This window comes from Podarcis liolepis (assembly GCF_965112155.1).
Source record: "Podarcis liolepis genome assembly, chromosome: 2".
Taxonomy (NCBI): Eukaryota; Metazoa; Chordata; class Lepidosauria; order Squamata; family Lacertidae; genus Podarcis; species Podarcis liolepis.
In genome coordinates this window covers 100,624,947-100,644,831 of record NC_139555.1, presented here as the reverse complement: position 1 = coordinate 100,644,831, position 19,885 = coordinate 100,624,947, and the positions used below count along the sequence as shown (strand labels likewise).

Sequence of the window (19,885 nt, the reverse complement as noted above, 5' to 3'; positions counted from 1 at the left end):
AATAGTTTGCAAACCGGAACAGTCACTTCCGGGTTTGCGGCATCCGGGAGGCAAAACGTTCGGGAACTAAGCTGTTCCAAAACCAGGTACGACTGTGTGTAGAAGATCACCAGACTTCCTTACGTGGTTGAGGTGTACAAGTAGTAAATTATTATTATAAATTATTATTATGGGGGTGGTGGATGGGGAGAAGCAGGTTGTAGGCACAGAGCTACAGAAGTACACAGCTGAGAGGAAAGGAATGCAGGAGGAATGGTGGAATAACATAAAGGATCATCAATGTCATTTGCTTTACTTATTACAGAAAGCTGGCCAGCTGTGCCCGACTTGCTTAAAGAGCTATACAAACACACAGGCACAGCAAGGAAACAAGCAACAAATACAATGGACTTTAAGCATGTCTCTACTGCATTTAGTCCCTCTGTACCTTACTCCTGCACTGTCATAACCAATGCTTTTTTTCTTAAAAAAAATAAAATGTTTAGGGAGACTCTCATTTTCTTACTCATATTGAAATACTGCCCCTCAACAAGGCCAAACTTAGATTCACAAAATGTTTAGGGGTATGCGTACCCCTGCTCCCCCCAGAAAAAAGCACTGGTTATAACTACATGGAGAGGTGGTTGTTACCTCCAGTTGCTTGGTCAACTGAGTACTGCCATTTGCACTCTCGTCCCAGTTCCGAAGTGGATGCCAATGCATGTGGGGTTCAAATCACAGGCAACAGGTTGCTGTTTTGCATGAGTATTTAGAGTTCCTGGGAATTTCCAAGGCCTTGGTGAAGGGCTTTAAAACTGATGTAACATTCATTTGTATCTCTTCAGCTTAAGAGACAGGCCTATTCATTGGCTGCCTAGCACCTGTCGTTATGATGATGGAGCTTTACGGAGATTTGCAATGGACTGAGAACTCTCCTTGCTTTGGCACTTCCAAACTCTGCACACAGAAATGCCAGCACTGAGGCAGTCCTATCTTTGTCCTTCACAGAGGGATGTCCGCTGGATGTATCTTTGTCCCTCACAGAGGGATGTCCGCTGGAGGAGGGAGAAAGGTTGTTTTCTGCTGCTCCAGAGAAGCGGACACGGAGCAATGGATCCAAACTACAAGAAAGAAGATTCCACCTAAACATTAGGAAGAACTTCCTGACAGTAAGAGCTGTTCGACAGTGGAATTTGCTGCCAAGGAGTGTGGTGGAGTCTCCTTCTTTGGAGGTCTTTAAGCAGAGGCTTGACAACCATATGTCAGGAGTGCTCTGATGGTGTTTCCTGCTTGGCAGGGGGTTGGACTCGATGGCCCTTGTGGTCTCTTCCAACTCTATGATTCTATGATTCTATGTAAGCAATGGTTCTGCTCTCCTAAATGGGCTGACAATTAAGACAGGGATGGGTGTACAGATCATCGGACACTGACATACGTGGTGCAACGGAAGCAAAGGAGTCTGCTGGCGCTTGGCTGAATGCTTTTTCGGCACATTTGTGTGGGTGGGTGAAAACCCTCTCTCAAAGTTGTAAACGAATCATTAGAAATTATGCTTTCTAAAGGGATCAGTTGTGTCACTGAGTTCCTGCGGAAGGGATCCACCCTACTTACTTCTGCAACTCATGCCTCATATGGCATCTGGTGATGGGAGATGAGAGTGGTCTGGAGAAAACAGCCTCCTGAGACTTACGCTGGGCCAAATTTGGCCAGGAGGTTCCTCAACCCTGCCCTATTCTTCCCTACTCCGTTGGATCAAATGACTGCTAAAGCAGGATGGCTCCCTTTAAACAAGAGCCCCCCTCTGAGTGAAGGCAGAGCCAGCTACTGAGACAGAGCCAACTGCTTCTGTTTCAAAGCTCAGTCTGAGGAGGCCTTGTGCTGAAGCAACATCTCAGTTCTATCCTTATGAAGTTTTCGAGCGTAATTCAAAGTGTTGGTGCTGACCTGTAAAGCCCAGTATACCTGAAGGAGAGTCTCCACCCCCATCATTCAGCCTTCATTCGTTCAGCTACCCCATCGTTCACTGAGGTCCAGCTCCAAGCATAGCTGTCAATCTTCCCTTTTTTTTGCAGGAAATTCCCTTATTCCAGCACCGTTTCCTGCTGCTATCCCGGATTGTTAGATATCCTGTAGACTGTCCCCAGGACAGGTGAGGCTGCTGATCCCTTATTTTCAAATCCGAAAGTTGACAGCTATGGCTCTGAGGGCCTTCTGGCGGTGAGAAGTGAGGTTACAGGGAACCAGGCAGAGGGCCTTCTCGGTAGTGGCGCCCTCCCATCAGATATCAAGGAAATAAACAGCTATTAGACTTTTAGAAGACATCTGAAGGCAGCCCTGTTTAGGGAAGTTTTTAGTGTTTAGTTTTTAGTGTTTGATTTTTTATCGTGTTTTTAATATTCTGTTGGGAGCCACCCAGAGTGGCTGGGAAAACCCAGTCAGATGGGCGGTGTATAAATAATAAATTATCACTATTATATTATTATACGCAGCCCAAGCCCTGCATGGAACTGACCAGGGCAGCCTCGCCAGTGCTGAGGTCTGCACTTACAATGGAACAGTGTGCCAGGTTGCAGGTGGAAGGAGGACTGGTGGCATAAAAATATATGAACACTGTATCAAATGCTTGCAACTCCTTGATTTTTCACATGAACAATTAGGCGCTTGAGCACTTTCCCCAAGGAACTGAGAACACGGAGGATTAGACTTTGATGAGACTCCAAGGGAAGGGAGTTTCCACAGTTGTGCAGCAGCCACCGAGAAAACCCCTTTGCACATTCATTGCGGTAACGACAAAGCACACAGGAGGCATTTCACAGTTAGTTTTAACCGGTTTTTGTCTTCTGCATCCTTTGCAACCTCCCTGCACATTGCTTAGCGGTATATGTTGAAATAGATGAATAAATGCAATAGGGAGAAATAGCGAGAAGGGTGTCCTTTGCTTGACTGGAGATTACTGTGGATTTCCAGGGCAAGCAATGGCATGCTTGACAGGTCATTAGGACTGGCCATTGTTCAGCTGCATGTGTGCCAATTTCTGATGCCAGCAGTTTCATATTGTCCTCATTTGCTCATGGCATTTTGCCTGGAGCAGGGAGTCCGGATGGGCACTGTGGCTGACAGCAAGGGAAGGAACGCAGCAAATGTTGCTGGGATCAGGGAACTTTCTGGGCTGGTGGATGCACAGATCTTTTGTCTTCTTAAAAGATGCACACACCCCCGGTCCCTTCTCCCCAACAATCAATGGCCTGCACCTTTTTAATGCCAGCATGAGGCTACTGCTGTCTCAGCAAAGACCACATCAGTCAGGGAAGTTGCACATTCCTTTCCGCGCTTGTAAAAAAAGAAGAATCAACTACCATCTATGCTGCTTTTAATAGCCCTTGTTTGTGGGATGTGCTGGAGAAAAAGGAGCCAACATTGTCTCTGTGTTTCTCCTCTGCCCTCTGGGAGCAACTTGCTACCTGGGCTTCTGGAGGGAAAACCAAAACAGAACCACCATTTCTGTTCCACTCAAGAACTAGAAAACTACAGAAGAATCAGAGCTTCTACAGCTTTTCATGTATTACATGACCTAGGAACATGGAGAGTTGGCCATTGGTCCATCTTGTTTGGTGGTGTCTGCACTGACTGGCAGAGGTTCTCCAGAATTTTTTTTTTTGGGGGGGGGTGTCCCCAGGCATTACCAGGAGATATTGGGACTGACCTGGGGAGCTTTTGCATGCAAAGCATATTTAACTAGGGATTGACGTGGAAGGTCAAATTGAAGCTTTCAACATACAAGAGCAATTTTAGACGGAATGTTCACCCAACTATGCTGGCAGTGTAAAATTACCTTGCTGCACTTTGTCAGTGTGATGTGTGAACCAGGCCACTGAAGAACAGAAGGACTCCAAGAGGAGAAGGCAGAGAAGGCAGATAGGCAGGCTCCAGCACCAACTCTGGACAATTCTGATGTCTTGCATTGATCAGCTGCACTTACATTTTTAATAATACTTCAACATGCAAATCTTGCATGATCTTTGTGATTACAGTGGTACCTCGGGTTAAGAACTTAATTCGTTCCGGAGGTCCGTTCGTAACCTGAAACTGTTCTTAACCTGAAGACCACTTTAGCTAATGGGGCCTCCTGCTGCCGCCGCACCGCCGGAGCACGATTTCTGTTCTCATCCTGAAGCAAAGTTCTTAACCCAAGGTACTACATCTGGGTTAGCGGAGTTTGTAACCTGAAGCATCTGTAACCTGAAGTGTCTGTAACCCGAGGTACCACTGTAGTTGTTGCCTAATACAGTGGTACCTTGGAAGTTGAATGGAATCCATTCCGGAAGTCCGTTTGACTTCCAAAACTTTTGGAAACCAAGGCATGGCTTCCGGTTGGCTGCAGGAAGTTTCTGCAGCCAATTGGAAGCCATGTAAGCTGCATCGGAGTTTGGGTTCCAAAGAATGTTCACAAACCGGAACACTCACTTCTTGGGTTGCGGCATTTGGGAGCCAAAACGCTGGACTTGCAAGGCATTTGGGATCTAAGGTACGACTGTACTTGAGTTATGATTAAATATTTTAAAATATTTTTGCCAGTGCCGACAAAGGCCTCCCTTTTTCAACAGTTTCCCCCCACTCTTGCTTATCTATTAATGCACACTGCCCTCATTTGCTCTTAACTCTCATTTGCCTTCAGTTGCTCTTTGTGTTGTCAGCACACAGTTGAGTCTGATTGGCTATGTGGCATTGCAAAGCCACCTTGTTCATCAGGCTACCGACAACCAGCTGGGATCACCCATGTGAGTGTTCCAGAAAGGAAGAATACCATCCAAAGAGAAAACTGTGCTGAAGCAACAACCAGGGGGACATGGCGCTGCATAAAATGTTTAAAATGTGAGTATTCACTCAAAGTGTTTTTTTGGGAGTGAACATCTACCCCAAAATGGAAATGAGAGAATACTGGTGCAGACTTACTTAATAGTTTCAATTCCTAGTGTAAGTGGATGGGGCATGTAGGGCAATGTTTCTGAAGGAAACTTCTGCAAGTCTCCCTTCCAAAGGAAATTTACTTTGATGGCCTAGGAAGGAAAGGATCCCCCTTCTTCAAAAATCCTTAAGTTCTCAGCAGTTCAAGCTTTGATCCTTGCAAAAAGAGTTCAGAAACATTTCAGAACGCTGGATTTTGCTGGGATCCGACCTCATGCCTGTCACCACGCACCATCTCCTCTGGTTTGCCTTGTGGCTTTTTCATTTGTAAGCCTGCCAGCAATGGAAAACAAGGCATTCCTTACTTTCCAAAGAACTCAAGTGCACAAGTCTTTTAATATTTCAACACCTCATCTGCAAAGCCCAGCAGGGAGAGTAGAAAGGCACTGCATGAAACAGAAAGGGGGGGGGGGACACAACATTGCAAGCCTACACTTTTTGGACACTTTGCTTTGGAACAGGCAGCCAAGAGAGTGGAATTTCTCTACAGCTGCCCACATCTGATCTTACTGGAAGAACAGCATTTGGTTTTCCCCACTGAGAAGAGGCTGGCTCCATTCTGCAATGGAAAATAAATGTATCTTTCCTTCCTCCTCAACACTCCCCACCCCTAAATCCCAGAGATGAAGGCATCCATCACTTCTTCTGTTAGTAAAATGAGTATCCCATGATGGGTACCAGAAAGGGATAAGAGAGAGGGGGGCAGGGGCGGGTTCCTCAAATGACCCCTCAAGTACGTTCTCCTTCAAGTCTAATTTGATCCCCATTCCCAAAGCACCCTTGAAACTGTGAGTGGTCTTACCATTAGGTAAAGTGAGGCAGCTACTGAGAGTTGCTAGGAGACCCCTGGTCCCCACACAGAATTACAATTCCCAGTAGAAGAGAAGAAGAAGAAGAGTTTGGATTTGATATCCCGCCTTTCACTCCCCTTCAGGAGTCTCAAAGCGGCTAACATTCTCCTTTCCCTTCCTCCCCCACAACAAACACTCTGTGAGGTGAGTGAGGCTGAGAGACTTCATAGAAGTGTGACTAGCTCAAGGTCACCCAGCAGCTGCATGTGGAGGAGCGGAGACATGAACCCGGTTACCCAGATTACGTGACTACCGCTCTTAACCACTACACCACACTGGCTCTCACACAGTGAGATTTAACAATCCTTCTTTGCAGGAAACTCTAGGATTTGCAGCTCTGTGAGGGGAAATTGGGTCTCCATTCTCCAGGATTCTTTGGCAGTGGCAGAGGAAGGAGGGTGCGGGCCGCGCCGGGTGTCATCATTGAGGGGGGTGACAAAATGACAAAAATATGAGGGGTTTTTAAAGAAAATTACCCCGCCCCGGCTGCAGGATATGCGCGCCACACCAGGCGCCTGAGCGGCTAACTACACTGCTGTTCTTTGGGAGAAAAAAAAGTACTTTAAATGTATAGTGTGAAGAAGAAGAAGAGTTTGGATTTGATATCCCACTTTATCACTCCCCTTAAGGAGTCTCAAAGTGGCTAACATTCTCCTTTCCCTTCCTCCCCCACAATAAACACTCTGTGAGGTGAGTGGGGCTGAGAGACTTCAGAGAAGTGTGACTGGCCCAAGGTCACCCAGCAGCTGCATGTGGAGGAGCGGAGACGCGGACCCGGTTCACCAGATTACGAGTCCACCGCTCTTAACCACTACACCACACTGGCTCTCCAGTGTGAATGTGGTCTGAGTCAAGCCAAAACTTCCTTTGAAAACTTCACCCACTCTCTCCACCTTTGGGAGTTTTCAGTTCACACGCTCACAAATTGCCAAACAAAAATTGGCTAACATTTCAGTTCTAATCAACACAGAAGAGATGCACAAGAGCAGCACTGGACTGTGGGTTGGTTGCAGAGTTCACATCAAATATAGACTTTTATAGGCTGAGAATGGAAAATCTGAGGTCCTCCAGTCATTGATGGACTTCAGTTCTCATCAGGCCCAGCCAATGATCAGAGATGGTGTAAGCTGTAGAACAACAAGTTACCCAATTCCTGCTGCAGAGGTTATTTTAGTATAAGGACCGCAACCTGGATTTTTCTCATGTGCCTAAATAAAATGGATTCTGGCTACATACTTCTTGACATGTTTTCCTCTAAGACATCAAAAAAGATTGCCAAAGAATTTCCTACCCTTGAGGCAACAGTCAGATGTTAACACATCAACAATGATTAAAAGTGCTCCAAGTATTTTTATAATTATAAATTACAGTTACATCATCGTAATAAATTGCATAATTATGTTTCTAAATGTGATTCATTATTATTATTATTATTTAAAATCTATAAGGTAAGGCAAATTTGATGGGCCAGTCAATCAAAGAATTATAAACTAAATAAAAAAAGAGCTGCAGCATAATGTGGAAAGCCGGATTCTACATAAAATGCAATATAACCAACCTTGATTTGTGGAAGTTGCACACCGTATTTATTGAGCCTGTGTACAAAGCTGCTTTTATCTGAATGTCAGTAAAGAGATGCTTAGAGAAATCTGTTCTGAAGTAAACAAGCCCTGAAGGCTGCTCCTGATTTACAAAAAATATTCACTGCAGACATTTGCTTAGCAGGGGGCATCTGCACTAAATACTTGGAGTGGGAGAAGAGAATGAAATAAAAATAAAACCCAAGCCACCCTGCAAACTAAAAGTTCTTTTCTGGTTCCTGCAGAGCCCTGAGTCAAGAAAGAGCTTCATACAGAGTCGCCTGAAGTCTGGAAAGAAAGCAAAATAACCTAATCCATCTTCAAAAGGCCACTATTGAGGCAGAACATTTCATCCCTGAACTCTGCCTTATGGTGCTTCATCTTTAAGCTGGACTTGGACCAGAAAGCATTTCAAACCAAGGACATTCCTCTAATAGTCGGTCCAGTGCAAAATAGGACACATTAATGCTGTCAGGTCCAGGACAACCAGAGCAAATAAACTGTAGCAAAGTCCTTATTTCTCAGGAAAGGACACAATGGAATGCTTGAGAAAGTTGCATGCATTCTGAACCACAGTCGATTCCCCCCACTTCTGTAATAAGAATAAATTATATGTATTAAATAAATACATGCATCTGCACCGTATGTTGCCAAAACTTCCCTAAATATCCTTGAATCTCATAGACCACGTTTAATCTGCTTCCAAAATCCAGACAGTCACAATCCAGCGATACAGCCAGTGCTTGTCTCTTTACACACCAGCCATGATTTAAACACACGTGGTTGTTATTAACACACGGAGGAGCATCCCAGATAGGCCTTGAGAACTCTGACTCAACATTTGTGTTGGTTCAGATTGAAGAAAGCCACAGGTCTTCTCAAGTGCCAGAAACCACATTCAGCCTTCTGTAAACAAACAGATGGAACACCTGCCTATAAACTCCTGTCCAACTTCCTGAACCAACACACAGTTAGCTTACACAATACTTTCAACCTGTAACCTATCACAATCGAGGAACAAACTCCTGGAAAAGTAGGCAAAGAAGGAAAGGGATCAATCAACTTCTGGCCTTAAATTGTTTATGTACCACAGAAATGGACTTTGCTTTCTGGACCTTGCTTCACCCACAACCAACACCAGGCATATAATTTGGCATCGGAATCCTCACCTTCCCTCCCCCAGCGTTGATTTCTGATGGTTGCAATGGACCCGTAAGCTACCATTAACAACAACAATACATTCAGGAATCACCGTGTACATCTGTCTCAAGACGATTTACAAGCATACCACAAAACAGTTGAACATACTTTCTCAAACCATACAAAAAAGAAGGGACGATAGGTTTAAAAACAATACACAATGAATGCCTAAAGCAAAGACCTTTTCATCCAGTTGGAAAAGCTTGTTGCAACAAGATGTCTTCAATTGTTTCCAGAAAGTACAGAAGGTGCACACCTGTTGTATCTCGACAGGGTTGCAGTTCCATGTTTAGTTTCCCAAAATGCATGGGAAATTGTGTTGGCCCAGGGCACTGTGGTAGAAACAAAATGGCGGATGCCAGGAGGCTGCCACTTACAAGAACTTTGTTGCTCGTTGCTATAATAAAAAGATCAGAAAAAGCCTGCTGCTCTACAAGGTGATTCACCACCTGTGAATCTTAGGGAGTGGGGACAGCACAGCAGACACAAGGTCAATAGCATTGTCCTGCAGTGGTCCATGAAGATGAAAGGGGCAGTGCCCCACCAACCTCAGTTTGTCATCAGCCAGCCCTATTGGGTTTCTCTTTCATAGTCTCAGTGTTGCCCTTGCAGAACTTGGCAGGCAGGGAGGAGGGTAGGCTGTGCCTGTCATGGGGTCTGGTTCAACTTACTGTTGGTCTTCCTTCATTCTTTCTTAGCTCAGTCAGTAAAGGTACCCCTGCCCGTACGGGCCAGTCGTGTCCAACTCTAGGGTTGTGTGCCCATCTCACTTAAGAGGCCGGGGGCCAGCGCTGTCCGGAGACACTTCTGGGTCACGTGGCCAGCGTGACGAAGCTGCTCTGGTGAGCCAGCACCAGCGCAGCACACGGAAACGCTGTTTACCTTCCCGCTATAAAGCGGTACCTATTTATCTACTTGCAGTTAGGGGTGCTTTCGAACTGCTACGTGGGCAGGAGCTGGGACCGAAAGACGGGAGCTCACCCCGCCGCGGGGATTCGAACCGCTGACCATGCGATCGGCAAGTCCTAGGCACTGAGGTTTTACCCACAGCACCACCCGCGTCCCCAGCTCAGTCAGTAGAGCACATAAACTCCATCGGGAGTTCAGCGGAAAAAAACGCAAACTGTATCCTCAAATTCTTCAGAGCACAAGGGGGCTTCTTCATCCCCGCAGCTCTAAAATTATACAAGGCCAAAACTTTGGCACAACTCCTCTATGGTTTCTTTTTGGGCCCGCCTTCCTCTGCTTTCTCCCCACTTGAGAGAGTTCAATCTAGACTTCTTAGAGCTCTCCTCCAAGTCCCCAGATGTGTCTCAAATGCATGGGTTAGATTGGAAATGGGGATGATGAGAGTGGAAGCTAGCATCTGCCTAACATCAATCTACAAATGACTGACATTGAACCTGCTCCCCCGAGGGATAGCCCCATTGATCCTCTGTGACCAAATCCAGTCAGGCTGGCAGACTGCAGTCCTGAACACACTCCAGAAACTGGGTTTTGCCCCTCAAGCCCTTCTAAGTCTGGGCTTGGGCCAGGCAAAAGCTACAGTCAGGCAAAGAATATTAGACACTGAGAGATAGCAGGACCGTGCAAGGTGCCCCGACTATAGAATTGGAGAAATCGAGAAATATATAGCCGCACCGGCAGTATATCTCTTCTTTCTCATATCTAGGGATGCAAGAAGGGCCTTTACACTTGCCAGAAGCTCGGCTCTTCCCTCGCCGGTCCTGGATGGAGCCTTTAGAAAGGTCCCGTATGCTCAGAGACTTTGCACCTGTCCATTGGGAGAGATAGGAAGCCCAGAACACTTGTTCTTTAGATGTCCCTTTTATGAAGAGGCACGTAGTAAGATCTTGGATCCCCTACTGGTTAGGCTCGCCGACCTCCCACAAAAGCAAAAATTTGACCTTTTGCTGTTATGCAAAGATCAGAAGATGACCTGGATGGTCGCCAGATTCAGTGTACAGATCTGTAGGCGCAGACCATTGCCCAACTCAAAATAGCCCGGCATGAAAAGCCCCAAACACGGCTCCATGGGTGATTCTGAGTCAACTCCCTGGGACAGTTTATTGTTGTACATTGTTGCTAAATTTAGTGTTGTACATTGTTTTAATTGTCTGTTTTAACCATATCCGCACGGCAGTTTCTAATGTTGTGAGTGTCCTCTATTTAAGAGGCTTCTACTCTGCAGCCTCTTATAGTTGTTTTAACTGCGAGTCTTTTAGTTCTTTTGCTCTTACAGTTGTTTTAACTGTGTGTCCTTGTTTGTTTTTAGTTTTTATCTGTTTTAATTATCAGTTTTTTATCCATCCATTATCCGTGTTTAATCTTGTATTTTATCCAGATGTTTTATCCTATGCCTGTTTCCTTGTCCTCATTTGCTCTAACAATTATCGGTTTAAAAAATCCTAACTGCTATTTTATCTATATGCTTTTTTAATCCTGGTCTGAGACCGTAATAAAGTTCATTCCTTCATTCAGTCAGTCAGTAGAGCATGAGACTTAATCTCAGGGTTGTGGGTTCGAGCCCCATGTTGGGCAAAAGATTCCTGAATTGCAGGGGACTGCACTAGAATACCCTTGCGGCCCCTATCAACTTTACAATTCTATGATTTTGCCCCACCAGCCGCCGCTAAACAGAATAGGAGCCAAGTGCCCTTGCAGAAGAGACAGAAATTATTCCCGTTGGCTCTTGCGTTCCCATGACATAACTGGATTTTCTATAGTTGTCCTGTCCTCTTATAGCTTTGAAAAATATATCAACATTGGATTCTGGCGAACGAAGCCAAAGGGTTTCAGTGGGAAAGGCATTAGGGAGAGGAACACAGTAAGTAAGGAAACAAGAGGAAAGGTAACAGGACACACTTGGTGATTTGGGGATAAGGATTTCCAAAGCGAAGGTTCTTAGCTGCACAAGGTTACGTTTGGTCATCTGATAACATAGAGGGCACTCAGCAAAAGGGGAAGCACAATTCTCAGGAGGATGGAATCTAATTCTGGCACAAAGTCTACTTTGTGACCAGTGTGCCAGTTTTGCTGAACTGCAGCTGTTTAACAGCACACCCCTGTTTTGCAGAGACTGCCCCACGTTTCACTCAAACACAGTGAAGGTTAAATGGAACAGGAACAGACAGCACGGCCCACAGCAAGGGCTACTTCAGAAAGCACACCATGAGCTTTAATTGCTTTTGCAGACTTCAACTGCACATGATGCAACCTCGATATTGCTTTCTGTGAACAAACCGGCCACTGGATATGTTGCTTGCTTCTTCTTTCTAAAACCTGAAATTGTTACTTCTCACATGTAAAAAGCTGAAAGCAGCCTAGTAAAGGCCTCCTTCAGTCATTCCTCCTCTGGTGCCACACTCAGCCTCCCAAGTCTAGGTTGGCTTACTGTTGCTTTGCCTTCATGAAAAAAGCACACAGTTCCTTCTAACCTTAGTCCCTATGCGATGTTAAATTAAATTACTCCATTTACTTCAGAAGTTTGTCAGCGTTCTGCGACTGGCAGCTTTACCCCCAAGCAGCTAGAATAGTCGTGGACATTCTGTGACACCACGGCAGCTCAGCCAATAACTAGGGAGACTGCATGAGGGCAGACATTGTAAGTCTATTACAAGACTCTGCAATGTAGGCCTTTCTTCACACCAGAGAGAAGGATATAATGCATTTTCGTTTTCCAGGATGACGTTGCATGAAAGTTAAGTGATGCTGTTAGGATCTCGGAAAATTCTTGGCTTTGCAGAGCTGATTAGTCTGCAATAGTCTGGGCAGAGACACACACTGGGCAATAAAAGCAGAGAACTATTCCTGTACAATTCAGGCACTGGAGACATCTCCACCCTGCAGACCTCTCCACTCTTCTTGGGTCCCACATGCCTTGTTCTCTGCATGTGGCGGGAATAAGATGTAATAATGCATACTGCTACCAGTGATTGTTGTGAATGAAAAGGGTGCCACTGCATGGGAGTGGTTGCCAGATATATTTGTGATCGGACATTTGTTGTATTTTCCCCCTACAAGGATGGGCTGGAATTGCTCATCTTCAGGCAAAAGGGGCATTGTGAATTGCGCGTGATCTGATAGAAGCATTGAGGGCACAAAGTACATTTGTTTGTATGCATAGGCCTATATCTAAGTTGCACCATTAACCTCCATGGTGAAAAGAATGAGAGGGATGCCACTGCCATAAAGGACTTGCAAGCTTTCTAGATATCTGCCATTCGACTTCTGTTTCAAGTGTGGTTTTTTTTCTTTTAATGCAGATACTTTTTTTTTTAATGGAGGCACAATTCAAATGCCTCTGATCATATTCCATACTTAGGGTTTGGGGATATTTTAAGAAGTCATAACACATTTTATACATAGAGAACTGTAGCTACTTTCAAAGAGGTTTTTTATATATCTCACAACTGCCTTTGGTTATGGCAACTTCTCAGTCTCCCAGGACTTGAAATCCATCCCTCTTTTGTACAGCTGGCATTGATTCCTGCTCTTCTTTAAGGAGAGGATAAAGAGCGTCAAAGGAATTGTTTTGAAATAAACCAAAAGTCACGCTACATAAAGGAATTCTGCTTGAGAGACAAATCAAAGGGAGATGAACTGTGGAATTTGCCACAGTGGGACTGTCATAGCTAGCCCACAAGTGCTGCAACGCTCTGAAAGGAGACAAAACACTGGGCCTTTATGTTATGGGACAACTGGCAAGAAGAAGAGGATGAGGAAGAAGAAGTTGTTACTCTATACAAATAACAGCTCCTGTGATAAAACTGACTGTAGATGGTACCTGCAGGAGTGAGAATTGCTTTATGACTGAACACCCTACTCAATTAAAAATGAAGTCTACTCTGTCTTAGAAAAGTCACTTAGGTAATGCAGGTGGATTGCAAATGGAAAAGAAATCCTGGTAACTCTTTAACAGTGCTTTTAAGAGTAGCACAAGTTCCCAACTCTCCAAAGGAAGCTAGCTCCTGACCAGATATACAAGGTGGCAATGTGTTTTGATCTTAAACATATTTTTTTTACCCACTGTGGTTTTCCTAGCATCTCTCACTTTGATGCATTCTGAGTACAGTGGTACCTCGGGTTACATACGCTTCAGGTTACATACGCTTCAGGTTACAGACTCCGCTAACCCAGAAATAGTGCTTCAGGTTAAGAACTTTGCTTCAGGATGAGAACAGAAATCGTGCTCTGGTGGCGCAGCGGCAGCAAGAGGCCCCATTAGCTAAAGTGGTGCTTCAGGTTAAGAACAGTTTCAGGTTAAATAATAATAATAATAATAATAATAATAATAATAATAATAATAATAATAATTTATTATTTATACCCCGCCCATCTGGCTGGGCTTCCCCAGCCACTCTGGGTGGCTTCCAAAAGAATATTAAAATACTATAATACATCAAACATTAAAAGCTTCCCAAAACAGGGCTGCCTTCAGATGTCTTCTAAAAGCCTGGTAGTTGTTGTTCTCTTTGACATCTGGTGGGAGGGTGTTCTACAGGGAAGGCGCCACTACCGAGAAGGCCCTCTGCCTGGTTCCCTGTAACTTGGCTTCTCGCAGTGAGGGAACTGCCAGAAGGCCCTCGGTGCTGGACCTCAGTGTCCGGGTAGAACGATGGGGGTGGAGACGCTCCTTCAGATATACTGGACCAAGGCTATTTAGGGCTTTAAAGGTCAGCACCAACACTTTGAATTGTGCTCGGAAACGTACTGGGAGCTAATGTAGGTCTTTCAAGACCGGTGTTATGTGGTCTCTGTGGCCACTCCCAGTGACCAGTCTAGCTGCCGCATTCTGGATTAGTTGTAGTTTCCGGGTCACCTTCAAAGGTAGCCCCACATAGAGCGCATTGCAGTAATCCAAGCGGGAGATAACCAGAGCATGCACCACTCTGGCGAGGCAGTCTGCAGGCAGATAGGGTCTCAGCCTGCGTACCAGATGGAGCTGGTAAACAGCTGCCCTGGATACAGATTTGACCTGTGCCTCCATGGACAACTGTGAGTCCAAAATGACTCCCAGGCTGCGCACCTGGTCCTTCAGGGGCACAGTTACCCCATTCAGGACCAGGGAATCCTCCACACCTGCCCGCCTCCTGTCCCCCAAAAACAGTACTTCTGTCTTGTCAGGATTCAACCTCAATCTGTTAGCCGCCATCCAACCTCCAACCGCCTCCAGGCACTCACACAGGACCTTCACTGCCTTCACTGGTTCTGATTTAAAAGAGAGGTAGAGCTGGGTATCATCCGCATACTGATGAACACCCAGCCCAAATCCCCTGATGATCTCTCCCAGCGGCTTCATGTAGATGTTGAAAAGCATGGGGGAGAGGACAGAACCCTGAGGCACCCCACAAGTGAGGGCCCAGGGGTTTGAACACTCATCCCCCACCACCACTTTCTGAACACGGCCCAGGAGGAAGGAGCGGAACCACTGTATAACAGTGCCCCCAGCTCCCAGCCCCTCAAGACGGTCCAGAAGGATGTTATGGTCAATGGTATCAAACGCCGCTGAGAGATCCAGCAGAACTAGGAAACAGCTCTCACCTTTGTCCCTAGCCTGCCAGAGATCATCAACCAGTGCGACCAAGGCAGTTTCAGTCCCATGATGAGGCCTGAATCCCGACTGGAAGGGATCCAAATGGTCCGCTTCTTCTAGGCGTGCCTGGAGTTGTTCAGCAACCACTCGCTCAATCACCTTGCCCAGGAATGGAAGATTTGAGACTGGGCGATAGTTGGCCATCGTGGCCGCATCTAAAGATGGTTTTTTAAGAAGCGGTTTAATAACCGCCTCTTTCAGCGGGTCTGGGAAGGCTCCCTCACGGAGGGAAGCATTCACCACCCCATGAAGCCCATCGCCCAGTCCTTCCCGGCTAGCTTTTATAAGCCAGGATGTACAGACCTCCGGAACGAATTAAGTACTTAACCCGAGGTACCACTGTAGTTTCCTTGGAGCAGTCCCTCAAAATCCATTTGGCTTGAATTCCGCGTTCTAGTTCCTCATTAACAGCATTTCAGCAGGAGCAGCTGGCTTCCTCTCCTGTTGCCTCTGAGTATCTTCTCTGCTGCTGCCTCAGAAGCAGCATCACAGCTGAGACCACAGCCAACCTGGGGTGGCCACAGCAAGAGGCCAATCTTTAAATGTCAAGCTCTTTTCCTAAGTATCCTGAGCACTGAAAACAGCAGATTAAACCGGATTGTTGAAGTCCTACATGAACTCAGGAATGTACAGAACAAGATTTAAACGTAGAAAGTGATTTAAAGCCCTAAACGGCCTCGGTCCTGTATACCTGAAGGAGCGTCTCCACCCCCACCGTTCAGCCCGGACACTGAGATCCAGCGCTGAGGGCCTTCTGGCGGTTCCCTCATTGCGAGAAGTGAGGCTACAGGGAACCAGACAGAGGGCCTTCTCGGTAGTGGAACCCGCCCTGTGGAACGCCCTCCCTTCAAATGTGAAGGAAATAAGCAGCTATCCTATCTTTAAAAGACATCTGAAGGCAGCCCTGTTCAGGGAAGTTTTTAATATTTAAAGCTGTACTGTTTTTAACACTTGATTGCGAGCCGCCCAGAGTGGCTGGGGAAACTCAGCCAGATGGGCGGGGTATAAATAATAAACTATTATTATTATATTATTATTATTGAAGGGAAGAGAGACGATTTAAACATGGAAAAGGATGAAAAGCGAGAGTGGTGGAAAGAGGGAAAGGAGAGTTTAGGGTGATTATTTAAACCTAAATTGAAGATCGCTGGAGGAGAGGGGGAATCTTCAATGGAGATCAAGAGGCAAGAGTTTCCTCTTCCACAACTCAGCATCAGGATGGCTGGAAGGGAAGAGAAACGTCATGTCTGGATCTCTCCTGAAGATCAGTAGAAGCTTTTACCCCTTCATGTCTTCAGTGTGAAGGATTTGTTTTTCTCCAAGTACGTTTCTCCCTCTTCATCTCACTGTGGAGAGGGGAGGGAGAAGCATGGCTGAAGCTCAAGAGCCAGCATTTCCTCCTCTCCACCCCTGAAGATCAAGATAGAGTGCTGTGGGAGAGAGAAAACAGCATGTGCCTGCGTGTGTGTGACAAAACATGTTAGTAAACTAGCCTGTGAGAGAGAGGAGGGCCGCATGAGACCGTGGCACACTGCAAACTCTGCATGAGGTAGACCCAAGGTGAACAGTAATAATAATAATAAGAAGAAGAAGAAGAAGAAGAAGAAGAAGAAGAAGCTTGCAAAAAAAAATGTGATGATTGCCGCACAGACATTCCATCCAAATAAGAGGATGAAGCTTGGAATTGGCCTCAGCAGCTATGAAAGCCCACACCAGATTTGAGAAGAAGCCCCCTTTGCTGAGCCATGCTATCAAGACCACAGACATCCCTCCTCCTTGAGGATTCACTGAGAGACAGAGGCTGGATTCTCCTCCTCGCTCCACTGCCGCACCTGACATGTGCTGCCATACACACTGCAATGCCATTTTGCTTCTCATTCCAGGCAGGCTGCATCTGCCTCTCTCTCTCTCTCTCTCTCTCTCTCTCTCTCTCTCTCATCTACCTACCTACGTATATCTTTCTGTTCCCAGCTCAATCTCACTGGGAGATGATGCCCTCTCAATGGGTGTACCAGAATATCAGGAGAAATGCCTGCTTCTCACCCCTTAAGCAACACAGCCAGGAACAAACAAGCATGGAGGAGGAAGGAGATTCAAGTTAGTGGTTGATCGCCAGGTCTTCCATCCTGAGACCTTAAGTCTCAAGTGGGGAAACTGCGTCCCTCCCCATGCCTCTGGACTGCAAATCTCATCATCCCTGAACCACTGTCCATGTTGACTGGGGCTGATGTGAGTTGTGAGTCCACCAACATCCGGGGTGGGGTGGTCACATATTCCCCATCCCTGCATGTTCCCCATCCCTGCCCTAATGGCATCAGAACAAACAGGCACCGTTTCCTGAAAGCAAAACTTGCATGTTGCTCTCTAGCAGCTGGAGATACAAAACAGGTCTGCAACAACAAGGGCAGGATAATCTCCCCAAAAGGGACCTTCCATGTGATTCTTCTGCAAAAAAAGTTATTCGCTCAGCCTGGCCCCTATTCCCGCAGAATGTTCAATCCAGCCCTTGCTAAGGTCCAAACCAAGTACACTTAAATCTTCACAGCCCTCCATATTTGCAGCAATACATACTCAACACAGTGACATCACCCGGACCTAGGGCAGGATCACCCATTGAAGCAGTAAGACCAACAGAAAAATACTGGGCAAACATCATTTACCTGAATTACCCACCGTAATGTCACAGCAAAAGCACCACACTCTAAAACAGCACCCTTACCTGTGGCATTGGAAAGAGCGAGGGACTCCATCGAACCCCGTGGCGTTTGTTCTGTGGGCGCCAGTTCCTCGGTGAACTTCAGTGCGTTGATGGGATGCCTGGTCCGGCACTGCTGTGCAGATCGACTGCTGTCTTCCTCCTGGTTGTACTTGGAGACCTTGTAACTCCCCCTGGTGTCGCCGAAGCTCTGGTTGGACATGTCACTGTAACTCTCCTGCGAGCGTAGCCTTCCTGAGTAATAATCTTCCCGGCATTCTTGGATGAAGCTGCCGCCGTGTCCCTTCATGGCCAGGGAGGAGCTCCTCTTTGGGTTGCTGAAATGTTTGCCCCACGGCTCCTGCTGGCTGCTTGGGCTCTGCCCTGGGTTGTAGGAAGTCCTGATGTTACACTGGCTGAGGAGCTGCAGAGGGCTTTGCGACTGACTTTGCTCCATTTTATTCCCGTAGTGGTAGGCTTCGTCTCTGCTCCTCCAGATGTGGTCCCTGTTGAGGCTGGGCGTTTGGCTGGACAAGCTCAGCAAGTCCATCTGCAAGGAGAGGGGGTCCACATCCGTAGACAGCCTGCTGGAGGTCACCTGCAGCTGGCTGCTGCCCTGGCTGGGGGCGCCCTCTTCTCCCTTGTTCCTGTTCTTGCCGATCTTGGCGCTACGCCGCGACTCTTTGGCTCTGGCGCTCTGGAAGGCGGAGTCTGATGAATCCGAGCCGTTGGGGTCGTCGCCCATGCTGCACGCCCTGGAACAGAAAATCTGCCCTTGCTTCGGCAGGAACGGTCGTCCAAGCAGAGACTTCTTGCACTGTGCACAGCAAAAGCAGGTCTCCGTGGCATGCCAGTGCTGGCCATCATACGTCATCTGACCCTGATCAATGCCTTTGGAAAAAAGGAGAGAAATATGGTGAGCATCGACTAATCTAGAGAACAATTAGGACCAACTGGATGTGACGTTAAGGCTCCTGAACTCTGGTGGGGAATCGGAGTAGTTGAAGTTCAACATGCTAGCCATGATACCAACCTGGAACCTGAGACTGTGATAAAGGATCACAAACAGTACACCATGATCTTCACACTGTTTGCTGAAATCTGCTTGGGATAGGCAATAAAATATTAAACTCATCTCTAGGTATCAGGTCTCCGTTGTGCTCCAGATCAAAAGAAAAATTAATAGTAATCCCATTTTCTCTAGCCTAGTCTTCTGTTCCATAGGAGGAAGGAAAATAGGAATGACCCCAGTTTGCCTTCCTTTGTCACCAACCTTCCATCATGAAACAGCGGGGCGGAGTGTGCGGAGGACAAAGTGTGCCTTGCTCATACGCTTAACTCCCCCTGGGGATTACCAGAAGAATTAAATGCATTGTGGTCTTAACAATGAGAAACACTGTTCCCAGCAAAGGGTCCCAAAGCTTACCCGTCACAGGTCAGACCAGCTGCCAATGGAATTAGCACAGATCACCACCACCATATTTAGCACAGACGAATTAGCACCGTGGCGAGTTTTTACTCTGTGTTCAGAAATAAAAAGCTGGCTTCAAACCGTCTATTTCTGGCTCTCTTTATTCTAATCCATGGGGTAGGTTTGTTGTTGCTTTTTAAAAGGCAAAGTGGCATGGCTCAAACTTCCAGAACAGAAATGGATCAGAAAGATGTTGACAATGGAGAGCAAGGAGTGATCTATACCAAGGCTTAGCACACAACCATACTATGTAGTTGCTTCCATGGCTACGTAGTGTGTGCCCAAGACATTTATCTTCTATGAGGTGAAGGATGAGGCGGCGTCTTTCCTTTTACGCATGTTAGAACTGCCTAGTGTGGCAGTTTCCCCTCCCCTCAAATTTACTTCAAATGTTACTTCAGATCTGCTCCCCTCCCAGCATTTGCCACCTGAGGCAGTCACCTCACTCTGCCTAATGATAGGGCCAGCCTGGCTTGGATATCTATTTTTTAGGAGCCTTCTATTGAGTCAGTCCAACAGCTCATCTAGCTAAGTATAGCCTACATTGAC

At 46.5% G+C, this 19,885-nt stretch overlaps 1 protein-coding gene across 2 annotated transcripts in view; it reads right to left on the bottom strand.

Moving 5' to 3' along the window:
- PRICKLE2 (prickle planar cell polarity protein 2) overlaps nucleotides 1–19,885 on the bottom strand; it is a 259,498-nt gene that overhangs the window by 15,772 nt on the left and 223,841 nt on the right. For both annotated transcript variants that reach the window (XM_083491472.1, XM_083491473.1), the window contains one exon: nucleotides 17,890–18,756. In XM_083491472.1, the coding sequence (XP_083347598.1) occupies nucleotides 17,890–18,756 (867 nt within the window). The remainder of the gene's footprint in view (nucleotides 1–17,889; nucleotides 18,757–19,885) is intronic.